The 23,579-nt window shown below is 35.2% G+C and overlaps 1 protein-coding gene across 5 annotated transcripts in view; it reads right to left on the bottom strand.

Annotated features, from left to right (window-relative positions):
- Positions 1-23,579, bottom strand: part of LOC139964261 (voltage-dependent calcium channel type A subunit alpha-1-like) — a 270,526-nt gene that overhangs the window by 103,170 nt on the left and 143,777 nt on the right. For 4 of the 5 annotated variants that reach the window (XM_071965717.1, XM_071965716.1, XM_071965720.1 and 1 more), the window contains 7 exons: positions 22,197-22,387; positions 21,440-21,543; positions 18,827-18,999; positions 14,818-14,913; positions 6,429-6,617; positions 5,576-5,688; positions 3,481-3,590 (listed from right to left, as the gene is read on the bottom strand). In XM_071965717.1, the coding sequence (XP_071821818.1) occupies positions 3,481-3,590; positions 5,576-5,688; positions 6,429-6,617; positions 14,818-14,913; positions 18,827-18,999; positions 21,440-21,543; positions 22,197-22,387 (976 nt within the window). Of the gene's footprint in view, positions 1-1,150; positions 1,283-3,480; positions 3,591-5,575; positions 5,689-6,428; positions 6,618-14,817; positions 14,914-18,826; positions 19,000-21,439; positions 21,544-22,196; positions 22,388-23,579 lie in introns of all 5 variants that reach the window. The other variant, XM_071965715.1, reaches the window with a different exon arrangement.

Genomic DNA, 23,579 nt, shown 5'->3' on the forward strand with positions numbered 1-23,579 from the left:
GCTTTGTGTCGTTACCAACAACTGTGAGCATTTTAATTTGCATTATCATAATGCAAAACCATTATTTGCATAACCATAATTTTTATTTTATGACTAAAAGAAAATCACACAACATAACACCAATGAGACACCACGGGGATGGAGAAGTACGCCCCAGGTTACAGAATGCTGTTCAACGTGATTCTACCTTCACTGGCGTTGTGTGTTGTACTGTTATAATGAACCGTAGGAGTCACCCCAAGACAGTGTTTGAGACAAAGTTCAGTGGTGATGAATGTCAAAACTGTGAACCGAAGAACACTGTTGGATCGATTGATGGATGATGACTCATGATTCTCTTTGTCATGGAAGGAATGAGGAGACGGGAGAGAGGATGGATGGCATGCAACATGCAAAGGAGAGATTATTAACCAGAATAATGCCAGAGTTGATACAAGAGGCTGGATCCGATCAATCAGTCATATTTCACACAGATGTGGTGTTTTGTCTCAAACAATCTTGTTTTCTTTTGTCATTTTCATATCTTGCATAAATATCACATATAAGTTTGATTGATCACAGTTTTGTACTTTTGTTTTGTATCACAATTTTTACTTCCAACTCTCCTGTCACTCCTTAGTGCTTTTATACTGATATACCTCATGCATTATAAAAGTCTTTAGGCGGGCATGCAGGCAACAAGCATGGAAAGGCTAGGAGTTACATGCACAATACATAGAGTTCATGCATCTAGTGTATCCTATCACTACAGCCCTATTCAACAAGTTCCTTTCCAAAATTACCAAATAAGACTTTCTCCATAATCATTACTCTTCCCTCTTTCCTTTTTTGGTCTCTTACTTTGTTAAGATCTGGTAAATGGTTCCTGATGCATCCAATTTTATTTTCCTTAGTCTGTCTCGTACATCATTACCTACTATAAAACCGTACCATACTGTCAGAGATATGTTTTGCTATTAAAGTTAGCCAACCAATGAGGATGATGTGGTTTTTAGTGGTTATGCCAGCGATATAATACCAGCTGAAAGTTGAGAGTGTATAAATTGAAGTTCTTTTCCCCCGCTGTATGTTTGGGGATTGACGTTGCCCTCACTCGGGCTGTGTACTCATCCGAGAGAGCTTGCCGGGGCATGGTTGAGATTTTACTTACTGTCCACCAAAAAATTCCATGCCAAGCAGGGCAAAGATGATCAGGAATAGAAACAGCAAGAAGACCAGACTGACAATGGAATGAATGCTGTGCACCAACGATACCAAAAGGTAACGCATCGGTGACCAGTATCTGTGAAAACATAGGGAGATCTCCATTCATATATATATGGCTCTTTAGCTGTTACCTAGAGCTAGACCTCAAACAGGGCCTCAGTCATGAAAGGACCAATAGTTTTTTATGAAAGCATGCAAGTATATATTTCTCCAGGCACATGTCATGTAGCATACAACCCACAACCACACGGTCTTGCAATAGCGTTGTATTAATAAAAGTATGCAATTATAATTATTGCAACTTGGAACTGTATGGAGCCTAAACTGACGATGCTATTTGAAACACCATAACACCACAAGTACATAAGAGTTCAGACAGCCCTTCCCAGAATAATATTAATAAAATATATATATATATATATATATATATATATATATATATATATATATATATATATATATATATATATATAAATATATATATATATATATATATATATATATATATATATGAATATAAATATATATATATTTATTTATATATATGTATAAATATATATATATTTTTATATACATATATGTATTATATATAGGTAGGAAGGAAGGAATGCAGAAAGGGTTCTAACACCAGCGTTGTAACAAGTGCTGTCTGGAGTCATATTGTTTTGGCATAGTAAAATGGCAGTCACAATTTTGAACCACTTGATGTTTTTTCCCCTATCATCTACATGCATAGTTCTTTGAACTGGTGACTTGCACTTGACTCGAAGAAGGAAAAAGTTCTGGCATCTATATTATTGACTCCACTATGAAATGGAACGACTTGTTACAACTCTACTAAATATGCAAAACAAAAGGTAGGAATAAATAGTGAGTGTGGGGGTGAGGAGGGGGGTTTAGATATTAAAGCAGGTTTGGATATAATATCAAAAGGGGTTTACTTCAAGGCAACTGGAATGAGGAGGGATGGAGCGTATTTAAGAGGCATGGCAGGGTTCTATGATGTATATTGGGAGAAAGAAAGATCAAGGAGAGGGATTTTTTTATCTACTTTTTTTCTCTGCAAAGCAATTGGATGAAAAGGTGTAATACTGGGGGATTACCAGAGAGAAGGGAAATGGGTATCAATGACAGGATTTACTTAAATCCAAAAGTTGATCCAGGGCAAGTTGAAATATGAAGAGTGATGTTATAAATAATCCATATTTTTCTGGAAGGAGAAAATCTGCAGGTGAATGTTAGTCATTATCTTAAAAGAGATTATTCAAATTATTTTACACAGTCGTATTTTATGTTAACAAAACATCATATATTCCCGCATACAAATTAACATTGTTTGTGCTTTAACAAATAAACTTCATTCTTCTTTAACATGGAAACTGAATAAAATTTCTTATTCTGGTCTTTTGTGTACTTCCCCTCCCCTTCCCCTGGCTAGATAAATGACTCTACCGCTGCATGAAGGCTACAGAGAGCTATTTAGGCTATTATGATACTTTCCCTTTACATCACAAACAAAGCCAAAGAACATGAGTAAAGGAACAAAATACACAGAGCAATTCTCCAGTGCTTTGTTTAATGTAATAATTATCAAAATGGAAAGTTTATTATTTTAAGCTGTTTTTGCCATTTTGGTGACGAAATCTTGGACATTGAAATCACAAACATTGAGAGTACGACTCAAACAAGGTTAAAAAGGATCACTGTTTGAATGTTTAATTAATTAATGACGTCATTCCATTCTGCAAATTCATGTATAAACTTCCCCCTACTTGTGAAACCTTTGGGTGTCGCCTTTCACTCTGTGTATCAGTAAGATATTTTCTGTGTAATAATATTACATTTTTTATTATTAGCGCAACAGATATTTCATTACAGAATGATTATAATCACAAAATCACTATATATTTTTTTCGTTTCTTTTTGTTTTACAAATACAATGGTACAGTATACCACAGATAAATATCTCTTTACGCTGACATGAGCAATTTCTCAAAAGTTGGACCGTTCTTTTAGAGGATGACAGACAAGATTTATCATCATCATAGATTTTAATAACAGTATTCATACCATACAGGAACTCTCTTATCAGACTAAGTTTAACTCCACTATTATGACATCATGGTAATAGTACATCATGAATGCTACCAAAATGGCAACCAAACTTGCTGCATGCTGGGGGGGGGGCAGAGATATATTGCATGACTCTCTCTACCTTCTGATGCCTTCCTTGAGATCTGTGGGCTCAGACAGAGAGAGATAGAGACAACTTACCTTGTCACTTTGAAAATTCTAAGTAACCTCAGGGCTCGAAGAACGCTGAGACCAAACGATGCTTTATTGTAGTTTGACCAAATGACCTCAAACAAACTTGCTAGGATAACCTGAAGGGAGAAAAAATTGGAAATAAATTGCAATTCCCCCCCGTTTTTTTAAAAACTTTTTTGACTCTTTCGGAAAGTTAAAATTTTAGGTCCAACCATTCACTAACGATGAAACAATTTCTAGCTATATCAAACTTGGAACAGAAGACCGCAATCATGGTTATGAAGTTTTAACAGTTGAAACATTTTGGTATATCAAATACTTCCAAATGTGAATTCACTCATACTGTAAAAAAAGGTGAAATCAACTTGCTAGCAATTTGATTCATCAGGAACTGAAGTCTTCACGAAATGTACAGTTTGGTTTATTGTTGGTTTTTATAATGACATAAACACAACATATATCTTAAATGATGGCTATACAGATAGGTTTAAGCCTGTACATTCTTCTCTTCATCTATCATTTAAGCTCACTAATGTTGAAAGAGGCACTAGATGTCTAATTTATCAGCTGTAATATCCTAAGTTAGGTTGGCTGACAGTTATTTCAAAGTTTGATAACGGTTCATTAAGCTAGCAGACAATTCTTTGTAAGGTTTGGAAAAAAAAATACAAAATACAAAATTGCAGTAAAATTAGCTGGTTCAAGGCATGAGGATTCTAAATGGAGAGTCTGCTGAAAAATACTAAAGAGTTCAGTTGAGGCATTATACTAATTACTGTGCCTGACATTCGTCATGCAAAATGGTAACAGTACACAGTTCATATCCAGTATCATAACATGTAGGACACGTCCTGAATAGAATACAAAGTTTACACAGCCTGTAGGAGCCTCAAACTTATAGATGTGTATGCAACATCATCACTAGAACCTACCCTGATTCTGCATGCTTTTAACTTCTCTTGACTGATCCCACCAACCCTTGACTCACCCAACCGACCCTTCTATACTCCCCACCCACCCGCCCACCCACAGCTGTCCATGTTTTTCTTACACAGTACCTTAGTTGGACATAACAGTACAATCGTTTAGATGTACAATGTTTTGCAATTGTAAAAACTGCACAGATTGTAGCTCTCAATGATACTAAAACGTGTCGAGATGAATTCACACGCAGTACTGTAGCTACATCACAAAGCAATACTATTAATCTATATCTCAGAAACAATACCGCAGTATGCAGGTATTCATTCTTGTATATATATATACGGCTGTACTATATTGTGTAGTGCTATCATACAGTGTGATGTGTGCTGGGTACAAACTACATAAGGAGTGATAATACCTGCATAAAGTAATACATACAGCCAGGGAATGAGAAATAAGGGTTACTCTGCCTACGCTTAAGTCAATTTCCATGTCACTGCTTTCAAAGACAAAAAACTCTATATTCGTAAAAATTATTTTGCGCAAAATACAGCGACATACTCATTGAAGTTTACTACGAACCATCAGTGTAAGCTGTAATACTGGGATAATCAAGCATATTAAAACCAAATATCTGTATTTAATTTTGGCACCTAGATGTAATAACTGTACATAGGCCTATACACATGTCAGCTATGAGTAAAGTATATTGTGTACAGATATCTTTCATACCAGCCAGCTGTACCTATCAGAAATACATGTACTAAGTTTCTAGCTCTGAAAGTTGTCTATCAACTTAATGGAATCATTCTCCATTATCAACATTATCAAACAGTTCAAAGGTTTGATTAAATTTATAGAAAATTTAATGACCCAATTCTCCAACATTTTCCCTCTCCCCCCCCCCCCCAGCCCCAAAATGTTCCGAGTTAATTTGAAATCTCTGGAACCTGCTTTTGATTATGATAAATTTTAATTTGGCAGAAGGACATTTTCATTATTAAATTTTAATCATAGTTTTTTCCAACATTAACAGATTCAGATACCTAACGAAATCAATATTCTAAGCTACTTCTATTTGGATTAAATATTCAATCTTCAAAACCTCCCACCTCATTCAATAAAATATTTCATATTGATAGTTATCTTGGTTGTAATCAAATCAAATACTACTTACAAGGCAATCAAATTTGTTGAAGGATGACTGTAAGTAGACTCTTGGCCCTAAACCGTACATCTTGACAAGCATCTCGATGATGAAGATGCACAGGAACGTTATCTCTGCAACCCCTGCATGGACGAACGGATGGAGAAAGGTAGAGATTAAAAAATATCAACCACAATTGAATTGAAAAGAACATAGTCTTACTGTACTTCACCTACGCTATTCTCCAATTGTCTCCGCCTAATCTAACACTTATTATACCTGTGCTGTGGGTGAGTAGATAAAGGCGGTGGCATTTGAAGCAACGAGGCTTAGCAATCGCGCGGGTTCCCGGTTCGATACCCGGCCGGGTCATAGTAAGGTGGGTTTTTTCATCCAAGAGCAATCTACAGTTTTCCCCATCTAAAATGACTTTCTAAATTGAAAAAGATTCCAAATTTCAGTTAAAATGTTGATTTGGAAGCCACCCGACATGTAACTTGTAATCCATAAGCCCTTGTGGGTTTCTCCCACATTTGTGGTCGCTTAAGTGTGTAAAAATAACCGCTGATTATTATTATTATTCCTAACTCCGCCTAAAATTTTTGTCTCCGCCTGATACCACCCCTTAAACCTTCCCACCTCCTATCCTCTTCCCAGTCTAAAAGGCCCCTTACAACCCCTTACATCCACTTCCTACCTTCTACCAGCCTAACCAGGAACCGAATATAACCTTGCTTTGAGTTCATCATCCCTGGGAAATAAATTTATTCACATAAAAGAGATCAGAACTATAGCAAAAAAAACCAACATCAACCACTTTCCATAGCAACTCATCTGGAAAATAAAATCATTGATTAACTAACTCTGCAAACTTTAGACTTACTCAGAAATTCGTCCAAGTAATCAGGTTGGCCATAATGTTCGATGGATACACAGAGAGTGTTGAGGAACACAAGCACAATCACAGCCCAGTACATGGGCTGGGATTTCACTAGCCTCCTCACTGTGAAACGAAACCTCTTCTCTGTACTTCTGAAGCTCACGCAGTACTTCTTCTCAGACTTCTTCTTTTCTGTGAGTCGAAAGATTTCGGTGGGAAGAAGGGGGAAGAGGGGAGAAGAGAATCAAGTTAATATCTTCTATGAAGAAATGGGTCACTTAACCCCTGATATTAATCACTAGATTTTTACAAATGGTGTCGAAGTGAGCAGTTACCCCCTTTCGGAGCCGTTCAAAAATCGTGCATAACTCGGTCACGACAAGGTGCATCATGTTATCGTGCAGATAAAAAAAGAATAAAAAATATTGAAAGTCAATCCAGTTCAAACTGTGTCACTGTTTGAAATGATATGTGAAATCGATTCTGTAATAAACCATCCAGGTTAGACTCTGCTAGGATACCATAGTGCTCAGTCAAGTTTACAGTTAATTCATTTGACTTACCAGTGTATCTCATCAAAGCAGGTCTGAAACTAATCTACGCTTATAGGAGCTTTCTCATAAATAGTTTGCAATATGGATGACCTTTCCAAAGATAGTCATACTCATGAAAAAATTTCACTGAAAATTGACACCAAAAAGAAAAGACTTGTTGATAATAGGCTATGTTCTATGCTATACTGTGACTATTAACTTACCACCACTTTAGCATTTACCTGTGTTTGTACCAATCGGTATATAGTATTCAACTGTGTCAGCTATCACATTAGTCATTTTTATATTCAACTTTATACACCGGGCAGAGGAATTTGGATATACTGATATAAACAAAGTACTAAGTTAAATAATATATATGTTAGTTGGGAAGCAGGTTGTTTCTTTCATATATATCTAAGCAAAAAAAAAATTAGTCTCCACGAGGGTCGTGAGAAAACATTACGGTCCAGCATAAATGTGGCTCAATTAGGTTAAAAAGATTCTGCACCATGACCAAGTTTGCAAATAATAAATAAATAAATAAGTAAGTAAATAAATCAATAATAAATTAATTAATTAATAAAATTTTTTTTTAAATAATTAAAAAATAAAAAAAAATAAAAAAGAGAGTTAAAATTGGCGTATAAATGAGAGTGCTAGACGTATTGTTAAGACAGACTGAGGTGATTTTGACTTGAAAAATAAAAACCTTGTGCCAGAAAATGCAAACTAAGATAAACGTGTGAAGCAAAATATAATAATCTTTGTCATGGCATTAATTGCATAAGCAGCTGCTACCAATCTGGTTAACCTAAATATAATCCATCTGATTATGAAAGTAACAACGTAAAGTGGGGTAAACACAAAATTTGATAAATGTTTTCTTAATAAAGACCCAAAATTGCATTTTGTAAGCTTGTTCTGCTTTGGGTGGAGGGGGGTTAGACAGATAGGTTTTAACAATTGATGATTAGCAGAAAGGGAACTTAAAGCTGCAATTCCCTGATCCTCCTCCCTCCCCTTCCCCTCACCCTGCCTACACCCCAGTTCAAGACCATACCTTACTATGCAACATATGCAAGCATATATCAGCAAAGTTGGATCATAGTCACAGATCTAAACACCATTATTGAATTTATACGCTTTTGTGTTTCAAAACAGCAAGAAACTTATCCATATCAACAGTCAACTTTTAACAATGTTTTCTCACTCTAATACTTAAGGTTTTTATTCCTGGCATAAAGTGGTAAATACAATTTGGAAATCCAATATTTCTCTAATTTTGTTAATTTTTTCTTACTGAAATTGTGCACCATGAGACATTATGCTATAAGGCCCATTTCAAATTAATTATGTGCGTTATTTGTTAAAGGTCACTAAAAAGCAATTAATTTGCAAAAATATGTGTTTAATTACAATATAGTTTAACTGGCTTTAAAAAAAACTGTAGATCAATATCTTAACACTGTGAAAAAAAGGTTAGGTTAAATCTTTCTGTAATATGAATCCATGGCAAGAAAGATAGTTTGAAAAAAAAAAACCCCACATAGCCAGGAAGATTGTAACGTTAATATGCCAGCTGGAATATTTGGCAAGAGATGGTACATATATGTTTGTGGCTCTATGCTGAAATGGAAAAATAGGCAACTGGGTGAATTACTGACATGAAGTAGAAAAGCAAGTGACATGAAAATAAAATAGAACACAAAAAGCAAAGGTCTTAAAGATAAAGCATGAGAAAAGCTGTAACTAAGGGTGGAGGGAAAACAGATAATCACCGCAAATCGGATTGGAAAAGCAGAAAATGGCAAGCAAAAAAGTGGAGAAGAAAAAAGGAAAAAAAAAACGAGGAAAAAAAAATCATCCCTGCATTTGATATAGGATAATCATAATAATAAGTTGTAACTCTAAGTTTACCTCTAATATTGCTTGGTATTATAATGACAGGGGTTAATAAATGGTGATTCCGTAGATAAAAACATGATTGTGCATGTAACTTGCTATTAATATGTAAATAAATAATTAATATATTGTTAATATTACACGTGTCAACTGCACTTTACATTCCGTGAGTAAAATATATGCGAGAAGGTGTAATTAATCAATGCAACCTGGAAGCAAATTGATCAGTTTTGCAGCTTATTTACAAATTCTCCCCAAAACAGACCATGAACTCCGAAGAATGTTCTCTTGAATAGTTGGTATTGTGGTTTCACAATGTAATGATTAAATGTATTACAAGAGAGGCGTGTGCTTATAATGCAAAGTAAGCAATAATAAAGTAACAACTTAAGCAAACAATTTTTTTTTTGGCCCACAAATTTCCTAGGTAGAAAAAAAGGAAAGGAAAGTTACAGTTTGCTAAAAGCTCTTACTTTATTTGGTTAAGTATGTTTCTTTGAAAATTTGCAGCACTTTGCCTAATTGCAAGCCTACGTTGTCATATACAATATGAAGCTTCTAACAATTTTCTTGACAGTGCAGTTTCTGTGTTTGATCTCTTTGTATAAATATGTTGGGGGCTCAATTTTCCCCCATCTCTGCCGCATGCTCTTTGCAGGCAGACTAAATACTGTTGAACAGTCTGTCTTTGACAACGACCTTCCTAAGTCAAACATGATTGAAACACATTGGAGGCTCTCCTACTTAGATGAGATGTTTGCTAGTAGCTTTGTTGTTGTTGCTGTTTGTTTTGTCCAATCCAGTAAACTTCTTTCTATTAACACTGCTAGTACATACAGTATCTGTTGCATATAGCTTGAAATTAAGCACGCCTTTCAAGCAATCCAAAATGACTCTTATGTCAGAGATGTGACTCAGTGTTAAGAAAATAGAGGTATGAAATAGAAACTATCATAAATTACATATAAATGCATTCATACTATACTATTGACAACTACAGTGTTTGTTCTTCTTCATAGGCAGAATGGAGCTTCCATGATGTTAGTATTGAAACTTCAACATAATTATGGGTGGGTTTTGTTTTCTTCACATTTCTATACATTTTGTATTTACCTGCCTGAATTAGAAGTGTGCTTGACTTGCCCATGAAATATCAGAAACTATCATAAATTACATATAAATGCAGTTAATACTATACTATTGACAACTACAGTGTTTATTCTTCTTCATAGGCAGAATGGAGCTTCCATGATGTTAGTATTGAAACTTCAACATAATTATGGGTGGGTTTTGTTTTCTTCACATTTCTATACATTTTGTATTTACCTGCCTGAATTAGAAGTGTGCTTGACTTGCCCATGAAATATCAGAAACTATCATAAATTACATATAAATGCAGTTAATACTAAACTATTGACAACTACAGTGTTTGTTCTTCTTCATAGGCAGAATGGAGCTTCCATGATGTTAGTATTGAAAATTCAACATAATTATGGGTTGGTTTTAGTTTTCTTCACATTCCTATACATTTTGTTTTTAACCTTCCTGACTTTCTGAAGTATATAGATTACAAGATGTTGCTATTAGTTTGTGCTGTCTTTCTATAACAAATCTCTTCAATTAGCTATCATGAGTAAAATTTTGCCAATAAAATGTTTTGGGTTGTTGGAGGCCATTTTAAGGTAAAATTTGGAAAAAGAGAGAAAGTGAGGAAGGAGAGAGAGATAGATGTTTGCCAACTTATGTAATGATTATAAATTATGTTAGTAGTAAGTGTTAGTGGAGGACAAAAGATGTTTAATGAATTAAAAAAGGCAAGGATGGAATGTGACTGAATGTTAAAGATGAGTGGAAGATTCTTCGGAATTAGCAAGTTTTTTTTATTTCTTTGTTTTTTATGGAAGCAACAGAAACCAACCAGTGTGTATTATGCCATTAAAGAGGCCTCTCACAGGTGGAGGAGTAGGAGGAGATGACAGATGAGAATCAGCTCAGTACCTGATGGAATTTATCAAGAAGTTAGAGAGGAATCTTAGAAAGAAAGATATATAGATATATATGTGGGTGTTAATAGATAAGAAAATATTAATAACTACACAGATGAGTTAAAATTTTGACTTTAATGTTGAAAACTGAAGAGAAAAAAAAAACTATTTGAGTTTGTGGCTGAAAGTCTCAACAAGGTACAGACGACTGACGGAAAGAAGAAAAGAGATGCCATCATCATCATCATCGTCTTTGTGGTTCATAAACGAATCGAAGTGACTATATATATACCTTGATGGGTGCAGTAGGTAATATGTTCACATCAAAGTAACACATATTTTGGCATAGAGGGGGAGGCAAGGGGTGGGGGAGGGGATTAGGCTTTTTATTATTAAGATAAGAAGAAAAAGGTGAAAATAGGTAATAATGTTGAGATTGGCCAAACTAAATTGTCAGGTGACAATAATGGTTGATAACAGAATCAAAGGCTGATTACAATGTTAATCTCTTCTTTACTGAATGGACAATAGTGCCAAGGGTACTACTAATACTACTACTGTACTTCTACTGCCAGAAGTCTGAAAATGCAACATTATTAACTTACATGAAAGAGTATAGTCCATTCAAACAAATTTGGGGGGGGGAGGGGAGTAAGTGCTCTCCGTGGATAGTGAATTCGGTCTATGAAATCTGCCTTCATTGATTACATTTTGATGAATGTCGTGCTGGGTGATATTAATAAATGACCTCGCAATTTCTTAAAATTACTACAGACGTTAAGATATTCCTACAGACATTAATCCGGGCAACCATATATTACAAGTAATCTATTAACATAATGTAGAGTAATATAACCACAAAATGCAGATAAGCCAAGATGCTGATATGAGCTGCACTGTTGAAAAATGGGCAAGTCTAAATTCTTAGCATCTACAGTACATTGCTTTAGAATCAATAGCACTAGAAAAGTTAAATGGTTATTTTCAATATTACTAAAAAGAAAGGGAAAAAATGGAGCATACTTCAGATACATTTTCAAATTCATGAGTATGACTACAGGAGGTTGGACATGCATATATATTGGACTGCAGTATGTGGGACCTGTTGCCATAGGAACTCCCTATGTTCAGTGAGTAGTAAAATTGCATGGATAGTTTATCATTGGTACATATAAGGAAGGTCAGGTTGAAGTACTTGTTTTCCTATATGTCTCTTGTATAAGGATTTAACTAATCTGGAATGTATTTACAAAAATAATAATAATAATGATATTAATAAAAAATAATAAATAAAAACTCCCACACAAAGGTTTTAAGCAATATTATATCTATTTTACAAGCTATCAGATTCTGGTGATTTTTTGGAAGTCAAATATTTATCATACCAACATTTTCACCGCCCTACCCCCTCCCACCCACCCACCCTCCCCCACCAGAATTTCCCCAAATATAAAAATGAAAAGTAAATCAAGGCAAGAAAAAACATATTTAAAAACGTATCCTATGACTCTGTTATATGGACATTCCTAACTTAAAAGCAATTTGTCTGCATCCATTAAATTTACCGGGGGGGGGAGGACATGATTTTGATCACTTAGAAACAGGAATAATGTAATACTTTTTTTCCCCACAATTAAACCTTGGCATAAACTCAAACATCTGCTCTTAAAAATTTCTGAACACACACACATGCACACATAAAGTATATCTACACTAAAATGTTTATTCCCCAAAGTATGCATCATCTTTTTTTTCTCTATGGTCTCCTCTTAATGTATTTATGCTACATAATTGCCCTTGCTGCTGTTATACTGCGTATACAGTTTGCACTGAGATTCCACCACTAATGAACCTTGAATGAGTCCAACATTCAATCACATGATTGAGTCTTTCCTTCTCTTGCTCATGTCAGCCATCATCCAGTGAAGAGGGCCTTGAGACATTGCACTAACAGGTCGTTACTCTGTATTCGAATTAACGAGATTCAACATGAGACATAAGTTTTTTCTCTTAGCTTAAAAGCAACAGTTGCTTTCTAAGGCCATTTCTTCCCTATGCTAAAACAGACATGCTTAATTTCTTGATTGAATCAGAGAGAGAGAGAGAGAAAGAGGGGGGGGGGGGTGGGGAGAAGGAACAGGCAAAATTAACTCTCCTGGAAATCACAACTTGATTGCATGACTAGTTCGTGTGGAGGAAAGATTGTTCTACAAATTTGGGAATTAATTGATCAATGTACCTGGAGGAGACTTGTTGTTGGATCACAGGAAAAAAATAGGAAAAGATGTTTACACACAGGGGGTGGTTTCCACTATGTCTAGATGAGAATACAGGAGACTGATGGAACGGTCAAATGTGTTTTTTTTATTTGTGCGACTGGATTTTATAAGTAGGGATGGTAGAGATGATTACTATAGAGAAAAAGTCTCACATACAATAGATGGTCTGATTTTGATTTGATTTGAATGAGTCACTAACGGTAAGTACAGTAGACATGGCGGCACATATACTATGCTAAATCAATGCTACAAGTATGATAGCTTAGCTGTAATGGTCTGATTAGGGCAGATCAGATTAAAATGACATCAGCCTATCATTGAATATGAGATAACGTATCATGCTTTGCACAGAAGTTAACCAATTAAAAACTTGAGCAACAAGCCAAAACTAAGTCACAAATGGAAGTTTAATGAATATTTACGAGATGAAGTCACACACAAATGTTTATCTTTATATTTGGGTTGAACACATATTTGCAGGGAAGAGTGTGGATCTGCCACTATACTATAAAACTACTACACATTTAATGCCTAACATGTCTTGATGAAGTTGGTCGTCTTTACAATGTTGAAGGGGGAAGAGGGGGAGGGGGGGGTGGGAAAGAGGGAAGAAGGGATTGTTTATTGGGAAATTTGAGAATGATGTAGCTTGAGAGGTAATCCTTTTCCTGAGAGGTAATCCTTTTCCTGAGAGGTAATCCTTTTCCTGAGAGGTAATCCTTTTTTTTGTTTGACATGGAAGTGTTCAGTACAATTCTATCACCGTGAACAACCGCTATCAGACATAGAACAGGGAAGGGAGCTTAATTTAAAGTTACCCCCCTCCCCCGTGGTGTTCTGCTAAAGGACTTCAAAACTATGAGAAAGAACTTGGTTCATCCCTTTATAGAGAAAGAGAAATTATGTCTAATAGTATGTCATATGATATATTCAGAAATATCCTAGGAGGGATAATAAATGGAAAATTTAACCATAATGGATAAAGGAAACTGATCTTCAACAAAATTGCATTATAATTTCATCTGTTACACACACACACAAATAAATAAATTAATTTTATTGTTGTGGTATGTACTGCTTTGTCATTTAGCATAGCAATTGAAGTTCTCTTCAACTACATTGAGTGAGTGAGAGAGAGAGCATATCTGATGGAACAAAGAGCAGGTCAACAGATATTTTGGACGTTTTCACTCGATAGACAGGTGTATTAGGTGAAGAGCGATACAATGTTCCAGATATGTCTCCACTTCTTGTAGAATAGAAAGTCTGTTTTCTTTTGATCTTGGATAGGGTTAAAAAAAGGCATAACACACACAACACGTTCATCACGTTAGAGAAAAATGGGTGAAAATAAAATTGAATTGGCAAAAATCACGACAGACCCAAAAATTCATCTACATCGAAAGACTGGACAAACCTGTGTCTCTCTCGAGGGGGGGGGGGGGAGAAAAAAATAAATGAAATAAAAGCTGGGGAACTCTTAAATAGTACCAAGTCAAAAGGTGAAGGTATCTAGCACAGTATAAAAAACATGAAATGTGTGTTTGATAGGTGGGTGGGGTCAAACACAGTCCTGATAATGAAAAACTAAAATGCAAGGTGGGGTGGGGGGAGGGGAAGGTATCTACTGTTGCAAATGGGATCACTCTTGCATGGCTATGATCAGATGGAGTCACTCTTTGATACTCACCCTGGATCAAACGATTCTTCCACAATTCACGCATACGTACATTATAGAGGTTCCCATAATACTTTTCCTTAGCCAAGAAGGACTCTCGAATGGAGTCTGTGTGATAGCATGTGCGGTGACGAATGAATAGAGTTAGAAGAGAAACTCCTTGCGGAGGAAGTGACATTTTGTTTTTCTTTTTCTTTTCTAAATATTATTGAGCTCATAATATGGTACGCTTTGGTGGGTTTAGTCAACCGTGGAGTCGAGTCCGTACCATGTAATAGCCATATATATATGAGAAGGTTATTTTTGTAATCTCAATGAAGAGAAGTAGGGAGTTACTTGTTAACGCTGCACGCAGGTGTAAAAAGAATAGCTTCAAACCTCTTTTTGTTGTTATATTTGTGTTAGTTAGTGCTCCCACAAGTAGAAACCTTGAGACACACACACACACAAAATAAAAGAATTTGGTATATTTTGATGCAAACCTTCACTTTGTTCTGTGAGCTTTTAATATACCTAATGTAAACTTATGACTATAAATTATCTTTCAATTCCATCTGGTTACCTTTCCACAATTAACCATAGATGCTGCCTAGTCAAACAGACTCAATGAGTATGCAGGTACTAACATACACAGAAATGCACAATTCCTGCATAAAAGAAAGATTCATATTAAATGTACGTGAGAAATGGTTTGTGTTTGTTCCTAACTTTGATGGTTACAAAGAAAGCCCTTAAAAGTGACAAAATGTGTTAAAGTATTCATCAAAACATACCACATTCAATTTTGAAGAAGAGGAAGAAACACGACCCAAGCTAAAATGGTTTTTCTACAAGTGTGTGGTGAAATCTAACCAAGTTGGCTAGACTAGGCTAAAAACACCAGTTACACACTCAGGATGTTGCCCACCTATTGTGTTTTTTTTTACCACATCATCCCCATCATCTCCGTATTCAATTGCGCTTTGGTTCATTGAAGAAGCTCTGCGGTGGGCTATCAGGAAAAAAAAACGGGTGGGAAAAGAAGAATCACAAAATGCAGATAAATCTTGTTCTCTTCACTACCAGCGACACCCAATCCAAATGAGCATAGAAAAACGACGGGAAGAGAAAAATAGGGGTGGCGGAGGGGTGTGGGGGCAAAGATTGTTTATAGTAGGAAAGAACTGAAATAAAAAGTGATTTTATTCCAGACACCCACCTAAAGTACCAGACGAGTGACAGTCGATTACCATTGTATGTAAAAAAAACCTCTCTTACTCGCATTCTTATGCTTTTGTCTTCTTACCTTCATCTGTTGTAACTTGCAAAAAATATCCTCTTCTCATAAAAAGAACATTTCTATGGAAAGGGTTTAAGGATTTGAATAAACACCCACTTACCAGGTAAGAAATTCCCAACATTGATTCAGAGAAATAAAGGGAGAGCAAATGATCTTGAAAGAGGGTAGATCATTTTTTTTAGCTTTCTTCAATTTCTTTACTTTTTTTTAAACTATTGTAATAGTTTCATTAAGAGGAAGTAGTAGTGAATGCATTGCAGAGGGAAAGGTAATTGGGGGGAGGGGCGGCTGTTCTAAATTAATAATCTTACCAGGTTTGTCAAAAAGCACTACACCGTCCCATGACATGATGCGAAAGCCTTTCAAAAATTGTGCAAAAAACAGTTTGGATTATTTGTTAAATTATTAGATTGGTATATCTCTTGCCTTACAATAGTCGTGTTCATCACTTATGTACACGCACACGTCGTCATGGAAGCACTGGCACACGGTTTAATGAATTTCAATAGAACTAGAGTATATATATATATATATTTATGAGTGGTCTCACTCCGAAAACTCTTCAAAATAGAATTTTCCATAGTGACATATGTATTCAAATTTCATAATTTCTCTTTAATTCTTACTACGAAAATGGAACATGATTGCTATTTGCAACAAATTGTAATTAACAGCCAAGATGTCCATTGCAACTTAACTGCAAACACCTTGTGGAATGACTTCCTCTTAAGAGGTGGGAAGAGGTATTTTAAAAGAGTGGGATATCTTCTTTGAATAAGATAATAATCCGTGGGAATTTTCATATTTAGACTGAAAGCTTCATCAGTTTCCAGTTGAGTCCTTATGCATGTAATGACAAAAAACATGTATATCTTGTGGACTGAATGTGAAGACTTTTAGTCCAACATTGACACTTGAAATTTTCTCCAAAGAGAGAAAAAATGGAAGGTGGGGGGGAGGGGGAGTGTACGGTTACGTAGTGGAAAATGAAAGTACACACCACTGCTTGTTATTTCGTTACAAAGATTCTAAGTGATTCTTGAAGGAATGATTTAATACTATTGTTAAGAGCTTTAATGATAAATGTAAAACACATCATTCTTGTGATAACTATCATGTCAACAACAAAACATGAAGAATATTCTCATGCAATTGAAACTACACTAATTTTCCTTAGTTATTATTTTTCTACATTTCCATTCTTTCCATATGAGTATCCTACTTCTCCTTTCTTTTGTGACAAAAACAAAAACAAAAACCATTGTTAAACATTTGATACTTTGGAAGTTTCCCTTATTTTCCATACATCTCTCTACACTAAACTTCACACAAATACAGATTTGTACTATGAACTCTCTACTGAAGAAGAAGCTAAAGTAATCATCATCATCAAATGTATGATATAGACCCTTGGGATTAATAAAAACCTTGAAAATTAAAAAGAAATATATAAACAATTAAATTTGCCAGATAACAAATTCCAGAAGTCAGTGGCTGCCATTCATCCAATTTTGTCATGTTCCTCTCAAAAGTTACATCTCAGATGTAGAATTTCACAAAGTTAGCCACTTGCTAAAAATTGCAAGTTCTTTATACAAATTTTTTTAAAGCTACTTGCTAAAATGCAGTTCTCACTTGCACACAGTGGTTGATGTATTGATTTTGAATGTTTGATGTTCTATATGTCTATTGACAAAAAAATTCAAAATGCCATTTTGATTCCTTTTGCTGGTAGAAAACAGTGAAATCCACAGATTTCATTTTAATAGCCAGTAAACTAGCCTGAATTCCTCCAAGCCTATATCTATCAGTTTCCTGTTCTTCTTGTGTTCTTGTTTTTGAGGTAAACATAAGCACGGTACTACTGTTCACACACTATACTACTGACAGTTGTGTTCAATTCTCCTCCTACTCGCTGCTCTGGAGAATTGTTCACCAAAATCATATTTATCACATGACTAGGATGATGGTTGCCTTTGCTTGTACTTAAACCACAAAATTGTAACCAGCAGAAAAAAAGCAAAAACTAAATTAATAAATAAATAAAAAAAGAATTAATAAAAAAGGAAAAAAAAAGAAGGTGCATCAACAAAATATAACATTTAAGAAAAAAATATATGTGTTTATCTATATTTATCTATATATATGTATATATATATATATATATATATATATATATATATATATTTATATATATACATACTGTATATATATTTCAAATGTGTGTAGCATTTCTAGAAGTTGTTTGGTTTATCTCAAATTTTCAAATTTTAAGATTATTTGAACTCAAAGCAGAACAGAACGTTTCAAGATCAAACCATAGAATTGAAAATACTGACCAGATGCATAAGACTGGCGCAGTCAAGTACTGTTATTTTGCAACAGTTCCCTTTTATACCTTAAAGGTGATATTTTTCTCGACAAAGAAATCTGACTTCTCTCTTCCATAGAACACTCTTTTGATGAGTTACTGAACTTTTCATTTATAAATGAATGCTAACATATCTTTTATGGAACATCCAGATTATTATTATTATCATAGTAATCAGTGAAATTCTTAGTCTGTTTTCAAAAACTGTATTTTTGCTTGTGTAAAGCATTTCATCACATTTCAAGATTAAAATCAGTTGATCGGTCTGGACAGTGATGTCTAGTATTGATTACGCGCTGTATGACACTAAAAACTGAGATGGCGGGGTGTTAATTTATTCGTGTTGATATTTGGGTATTCATCAACCTTACCTTCTATTGTGGCTCTCTCCTCTAACGTCATTGAGTTATCGTTGAGCATGACCTCTTCGGCTTTGCATATCCATTCCAAGTAACCGTTCAATTCCTTGTCCAACTGTTGTTGTCTTCTCAATTTTAAGAAGTTTCTCCTGTTTTCAACCCTCTCTCTTTCCTTGGCAAATTCTCTGTGGTTATTAAAAATGATCCAAGCATAGATTACATAACAGTATTTACATCTCAAAGTTTATATATAAAATATCTATAAACAAACAAATAAATAAGTGATTATATCAAGGACTCAATAATTAATGCAGAACACAGATGGCTCTGTTATGTATGATAACACATAACATAATTTACTTTAATTATATAAGCAGATATGCATGCATCTGTCATGAATAGAAGACCAACCCAATAGCAATGACCATACGCAGAAAGAACTGGATCATGTAGCCAAAGCTGAGCATCAATTGCTAGGATTTCATTTGATAGAGAACTTCTATCCTTCTTCGCAATGAGATCTCACAATATGATAGGGCTTTAGTAATACTGGATAGAGTTCTATCCTTCTTTGCAATGAGATCTCACAATACCATAGGCGTTAGTAATACTGGATAGAGTTCTATCCTTCTTTGCAATGAGATCTCACAATACCATAGGCGTTAGTAATACTGGATAGAGTTCTATCCTTCTTTGCAATGAGATCTCACAATACCATAGGGCGTTAGTAATACTGGATAGAGTTCTATCCTTCTTTGCAATGAGATCTCACAATACCATAGGCGTTAGTAATACTGGATAGAGTTCTATCCTTCTTTGCAATGAGATCTCAAAATACCATAGGGCGTAAGTAAAACTGGATAGAGTTCTATCCTTCTTTGCAATGAGATCTCACAATACCATAGGGCGTTAGTAATACTGGATAGAGTTCTATCCTTCTTTGCAATGAGATCTCACAATACCATAGGCGTTAGTAATACTGGATAGAGTTCTATCCTTCTTTGCAATGAGATCTTACAATACCATAGGGCGTTAGTAATACTGGATAGAGTTCTATCCTTCTTTGCATTGAGATCTCACAATACCATAGGGCGTAAGTAATACTGGATAGAGTTCTATCCTTCTTTGCATTGAGATCTCACAATACCATAGGGCGTAAGTAAAACTGGATAGAGTTCTATCCTTCTTTGCATTGAGATCTCACAATACCATAGGGCGTAAGTAAAACTGGATAGAATTCTATCCTTCTTTGCAATGAGATCTCACAATACCATAGGGCGTTAGTAATACTGAATAGAGTTCTATCCTTCTTTGCATTGAGATCTCACAATACCATAGGGCGTTAGTAATACTGGATAGAGTTCTATCCTTCTTCGCAATGAGATCTCACAATACCATAGGGCGTTAGTAATACTGGATAGAGTTCTATCCTTCTTTGCATTGAGATCTCACAATACCATAGGGCGTAAGTAAAACTGGATAGAGTTCTATCCTTCTTTGCAATGAGATCTTACAATACCATAGGGCGTTAGTAATACTGAATAGAGTTCTATCCTTCTTTGCAATGAGATCTCACAATACCATAGGGCGTAAGTAAAACTGGATAGAGTTCTATCCTTCTTTGCAATGAGATCTTACAATACCATAGGGCGTTAGTAATACTGGATAGAGTTCTATCCTTCTTTGCAATGAGATCTCACAATACCATAGGGCATAAGTAAAACTGGATAGAGTTCTATCCTTTTTTTGCAATGAGATCTCACAATACCATAGGCGTTAGTAATACTGGATAGAGTTCTATCCTTCTTTGCAATGAGATCTCACAATACCATCGGGCGTAAGTAAAACTGGATAGAGTTCTATCCTTCTTTGCAATGAGATCTTACAATACCATAGGGCGTTAGTAATACTGGATAGAGTTCTATCCTTCTTTGCAATGAGATCTCACAATACCATAGGGCGTAAGTAAAACTGGATAGAGTTCTATCCTTCTTTGCAATGAGATCTTACAATACCATAGGGCGTTAGTAATACTGGATAGAGTTCTATCCTTCTTTGCAATGAGATCTCACAATACCATAGGGCGTTAGTAATACTGGATAGAGTTCTATCCTTCTTCGCAATGAGATCTCACAATACCATAGGGCGTTAGTAATACTGGATAGAGTTCTATCCTTCTTTGCAATGAGATCTCACAATACCATAGGGCGTTAGTAATACTGGATAGAGTTCTATCCTTCTTTGCAATGAGATCTCACAATACCATAGGGCGTTAGTAATACTGGATAGAGTTCTATCCTTCTTCGCAATGAGATCTCACAATACCATAGGGCGTTAGTAATACTGGATAGAGTTCTATCCTTCTTCGCAATGAGATCTCACAATACCATAGGGCGTTAGTAATACTGGATAGAGTTCTATCCTTCTTCGCAATGAGATCTCACAATACCATAGGGCGTTAGTAATACTGGATAGAGTTCTATCCTTCTTCGCAATGAGATCTCACAATACCATAGGGCGTAAGTAAAACTGGATAGAGTTCTATCCTTCTTCACAATGAGATCTCAGAATACCATAGGGCATAAGTAATACTGGATAGAGTTCTATCCTCCTTCTTGTACTTACCCACTGAGGACACCAAGAACCAGGTTGAGCATGAAAAACGATCCCATGATGATGAGAGGAATAAAGTAGATCCACACAAACAGGGCCCCTTCAGCGTCATTGCACTAGACACAAAAAGAAAAAGAAAATAGTTTACTTTCATTATATTTTAATGAAACCTAATTTCTCAATGAGCATCATAAAATTGATCATTCCAACTCAGAAAGCTGCCTAAGACATGGTTTTTAACTTATATCCATTATCCGATTATTTAAAGGGACAAAACACCAAGAAATAGTAGATATTGGTACTGTAGGTTGGTATAAAACTTTTCACGTTCCATAATGAAATGTGAGTCACTTGAGACTGTGACAAATTTAACATGGAATAACATTGTCAGATGGCTTTATAACACTAATGTTCTCTTGATATATCGAGGAATCACATTAAAAAATTGCTATGCTCTTTCTCACCCCCTCCACACTTTTTACAAGCACTAAAATATCTGTGATGATCATATTCACATTAAGCTTTAAAATGAAGACCAAAACCGGGGCAGCAAATATTGGTACGGAGAATATGTAGGATGGGGAGATTGAATTGTCTTGCAAACTAGCTTTGAATATATATCGGTAATGACGGTTTAACCATGAATGTATCCGTTTGTAAAGCTCTGAGCAAAGACAGAAACTGGGAGAAATATGGAGCACTGGTGGGAGGAGAGGGGTAGGTAATGTAAAGAGGGGCCAGATGGCAAAGTCAGGACTGCTAAACTCACATAGTACATGATATCGGTCCATCCTTCCATTGTGATACACTGAAACACCGTCAACATCGCAAATAACATGTTGTCAAAATTGGTGATGCCAAAATTTGGTCCTTGCCACTCTTCTTTACACTGCACGACTTCGTTATCTATTGGAGCGCACTTCCGATCTCCACACACCTGTGGAACGTCCTCTGCAAGACCTGTAGAGATAAAGGTTGTAAAAAAGAAGAAAAAAAAAAGAAAGAAAAAAGGAGAAAGGTAAAAATAAAAACTTTTTTTGTTAGAGATTTTTTTTACTGTAAAGAGAAAAACCTGAATATTATATCATTCAGTACAGAACTATGTTGGAGGATTGAAACTTATTAAGAGTTTTGTTCCTAGGAAGTGTTTCTTTCTTTCTTTCTTGATTGCCATTGACTGAAACTAGATCAGACTGTCATAAGTTCTTCATTTTTGAGGCATATATGTTACACTGATATTATCCGATTTCACAGGTTTGTGTCAAAACCATTCATGCTGGCAATTGTCAGTTTGAAAACCTAACGTTGTTATGTATATATGTGAATACTCTAAACCATACCTAAGCAGCTCTCTGCAATTGGATTTGGCCAAATTCTAGTAATTTTAATAAACCTTTCATTTATTTTTCTAAACAAGATTAAAATTGATCACATCAACACATTTTCCCATAGATCTTGTCTGGAAAGAAATCTACGTTCCATAGCGAGTAAATTACAGATACACTTTTCTCAGTTCTTAAAAAGTCGCTCAGACAGTATTTCACGTAAATATTATTACGATTATATTCAATGAAAATTTGAATTGTTTTGTTACCGTGTCTTCCTAATTTAAAGTACACTGGCAAAATGAACCTACCTACGGTAATTGCATTGTTATGCTTTTTGTATTTACACATGTAAGCGCTACTGCACACTACAGTAGCTTAATGTACCAAGAATTATTATTAAGGGATGACTTGAAGGACAAAATATTATCAATATGTTATAGATCATTAAAATCCATTGCTATCACACCAGGCTGTATTTCTATAACAGTTTTAAGTTTTGAGGAATGACCCATTTTAAACAGCTGAGGTTCACCAATTAAAATGACTGTACTATACATATCCAGTCTAGTACTATATATACCCAATTCCTCAGCTGCAAATCGATGGGGGAAAACGTAAACACATTTTATGGCCTAAAATGACATGTTTCTGTCAAGGACAAATGATATTTAATATTATCCAATGATGTTCTGTCGTGAACATTCAACATCAAGTTAAATGAACATGTGGTGGTCCCCAGTTATTTAGAATTTATGAAACTATGGATTTACATTATATCCGTTGAGGCAAAGTTATCACCAATTTATCCTTAAAGGAGCATTCCT

The sequence above is a fragment of the Apostichopus japonicus genome, chromosome 22 (genome assembly GCF_037975245.1).
Source record: "Apostichopus japonicus isolate 1M-3 chromosome 22, ASM3797524v1, whole genome shotgun sequence".
In the NCBI taxonomy this organism is placed as follows: Eukaryota; Metazoa; Echinodermata; class Holothuroidea; order Aspidochirotida; family Stichopodidae; genus Apostichopus; species Apostichopus japonicus.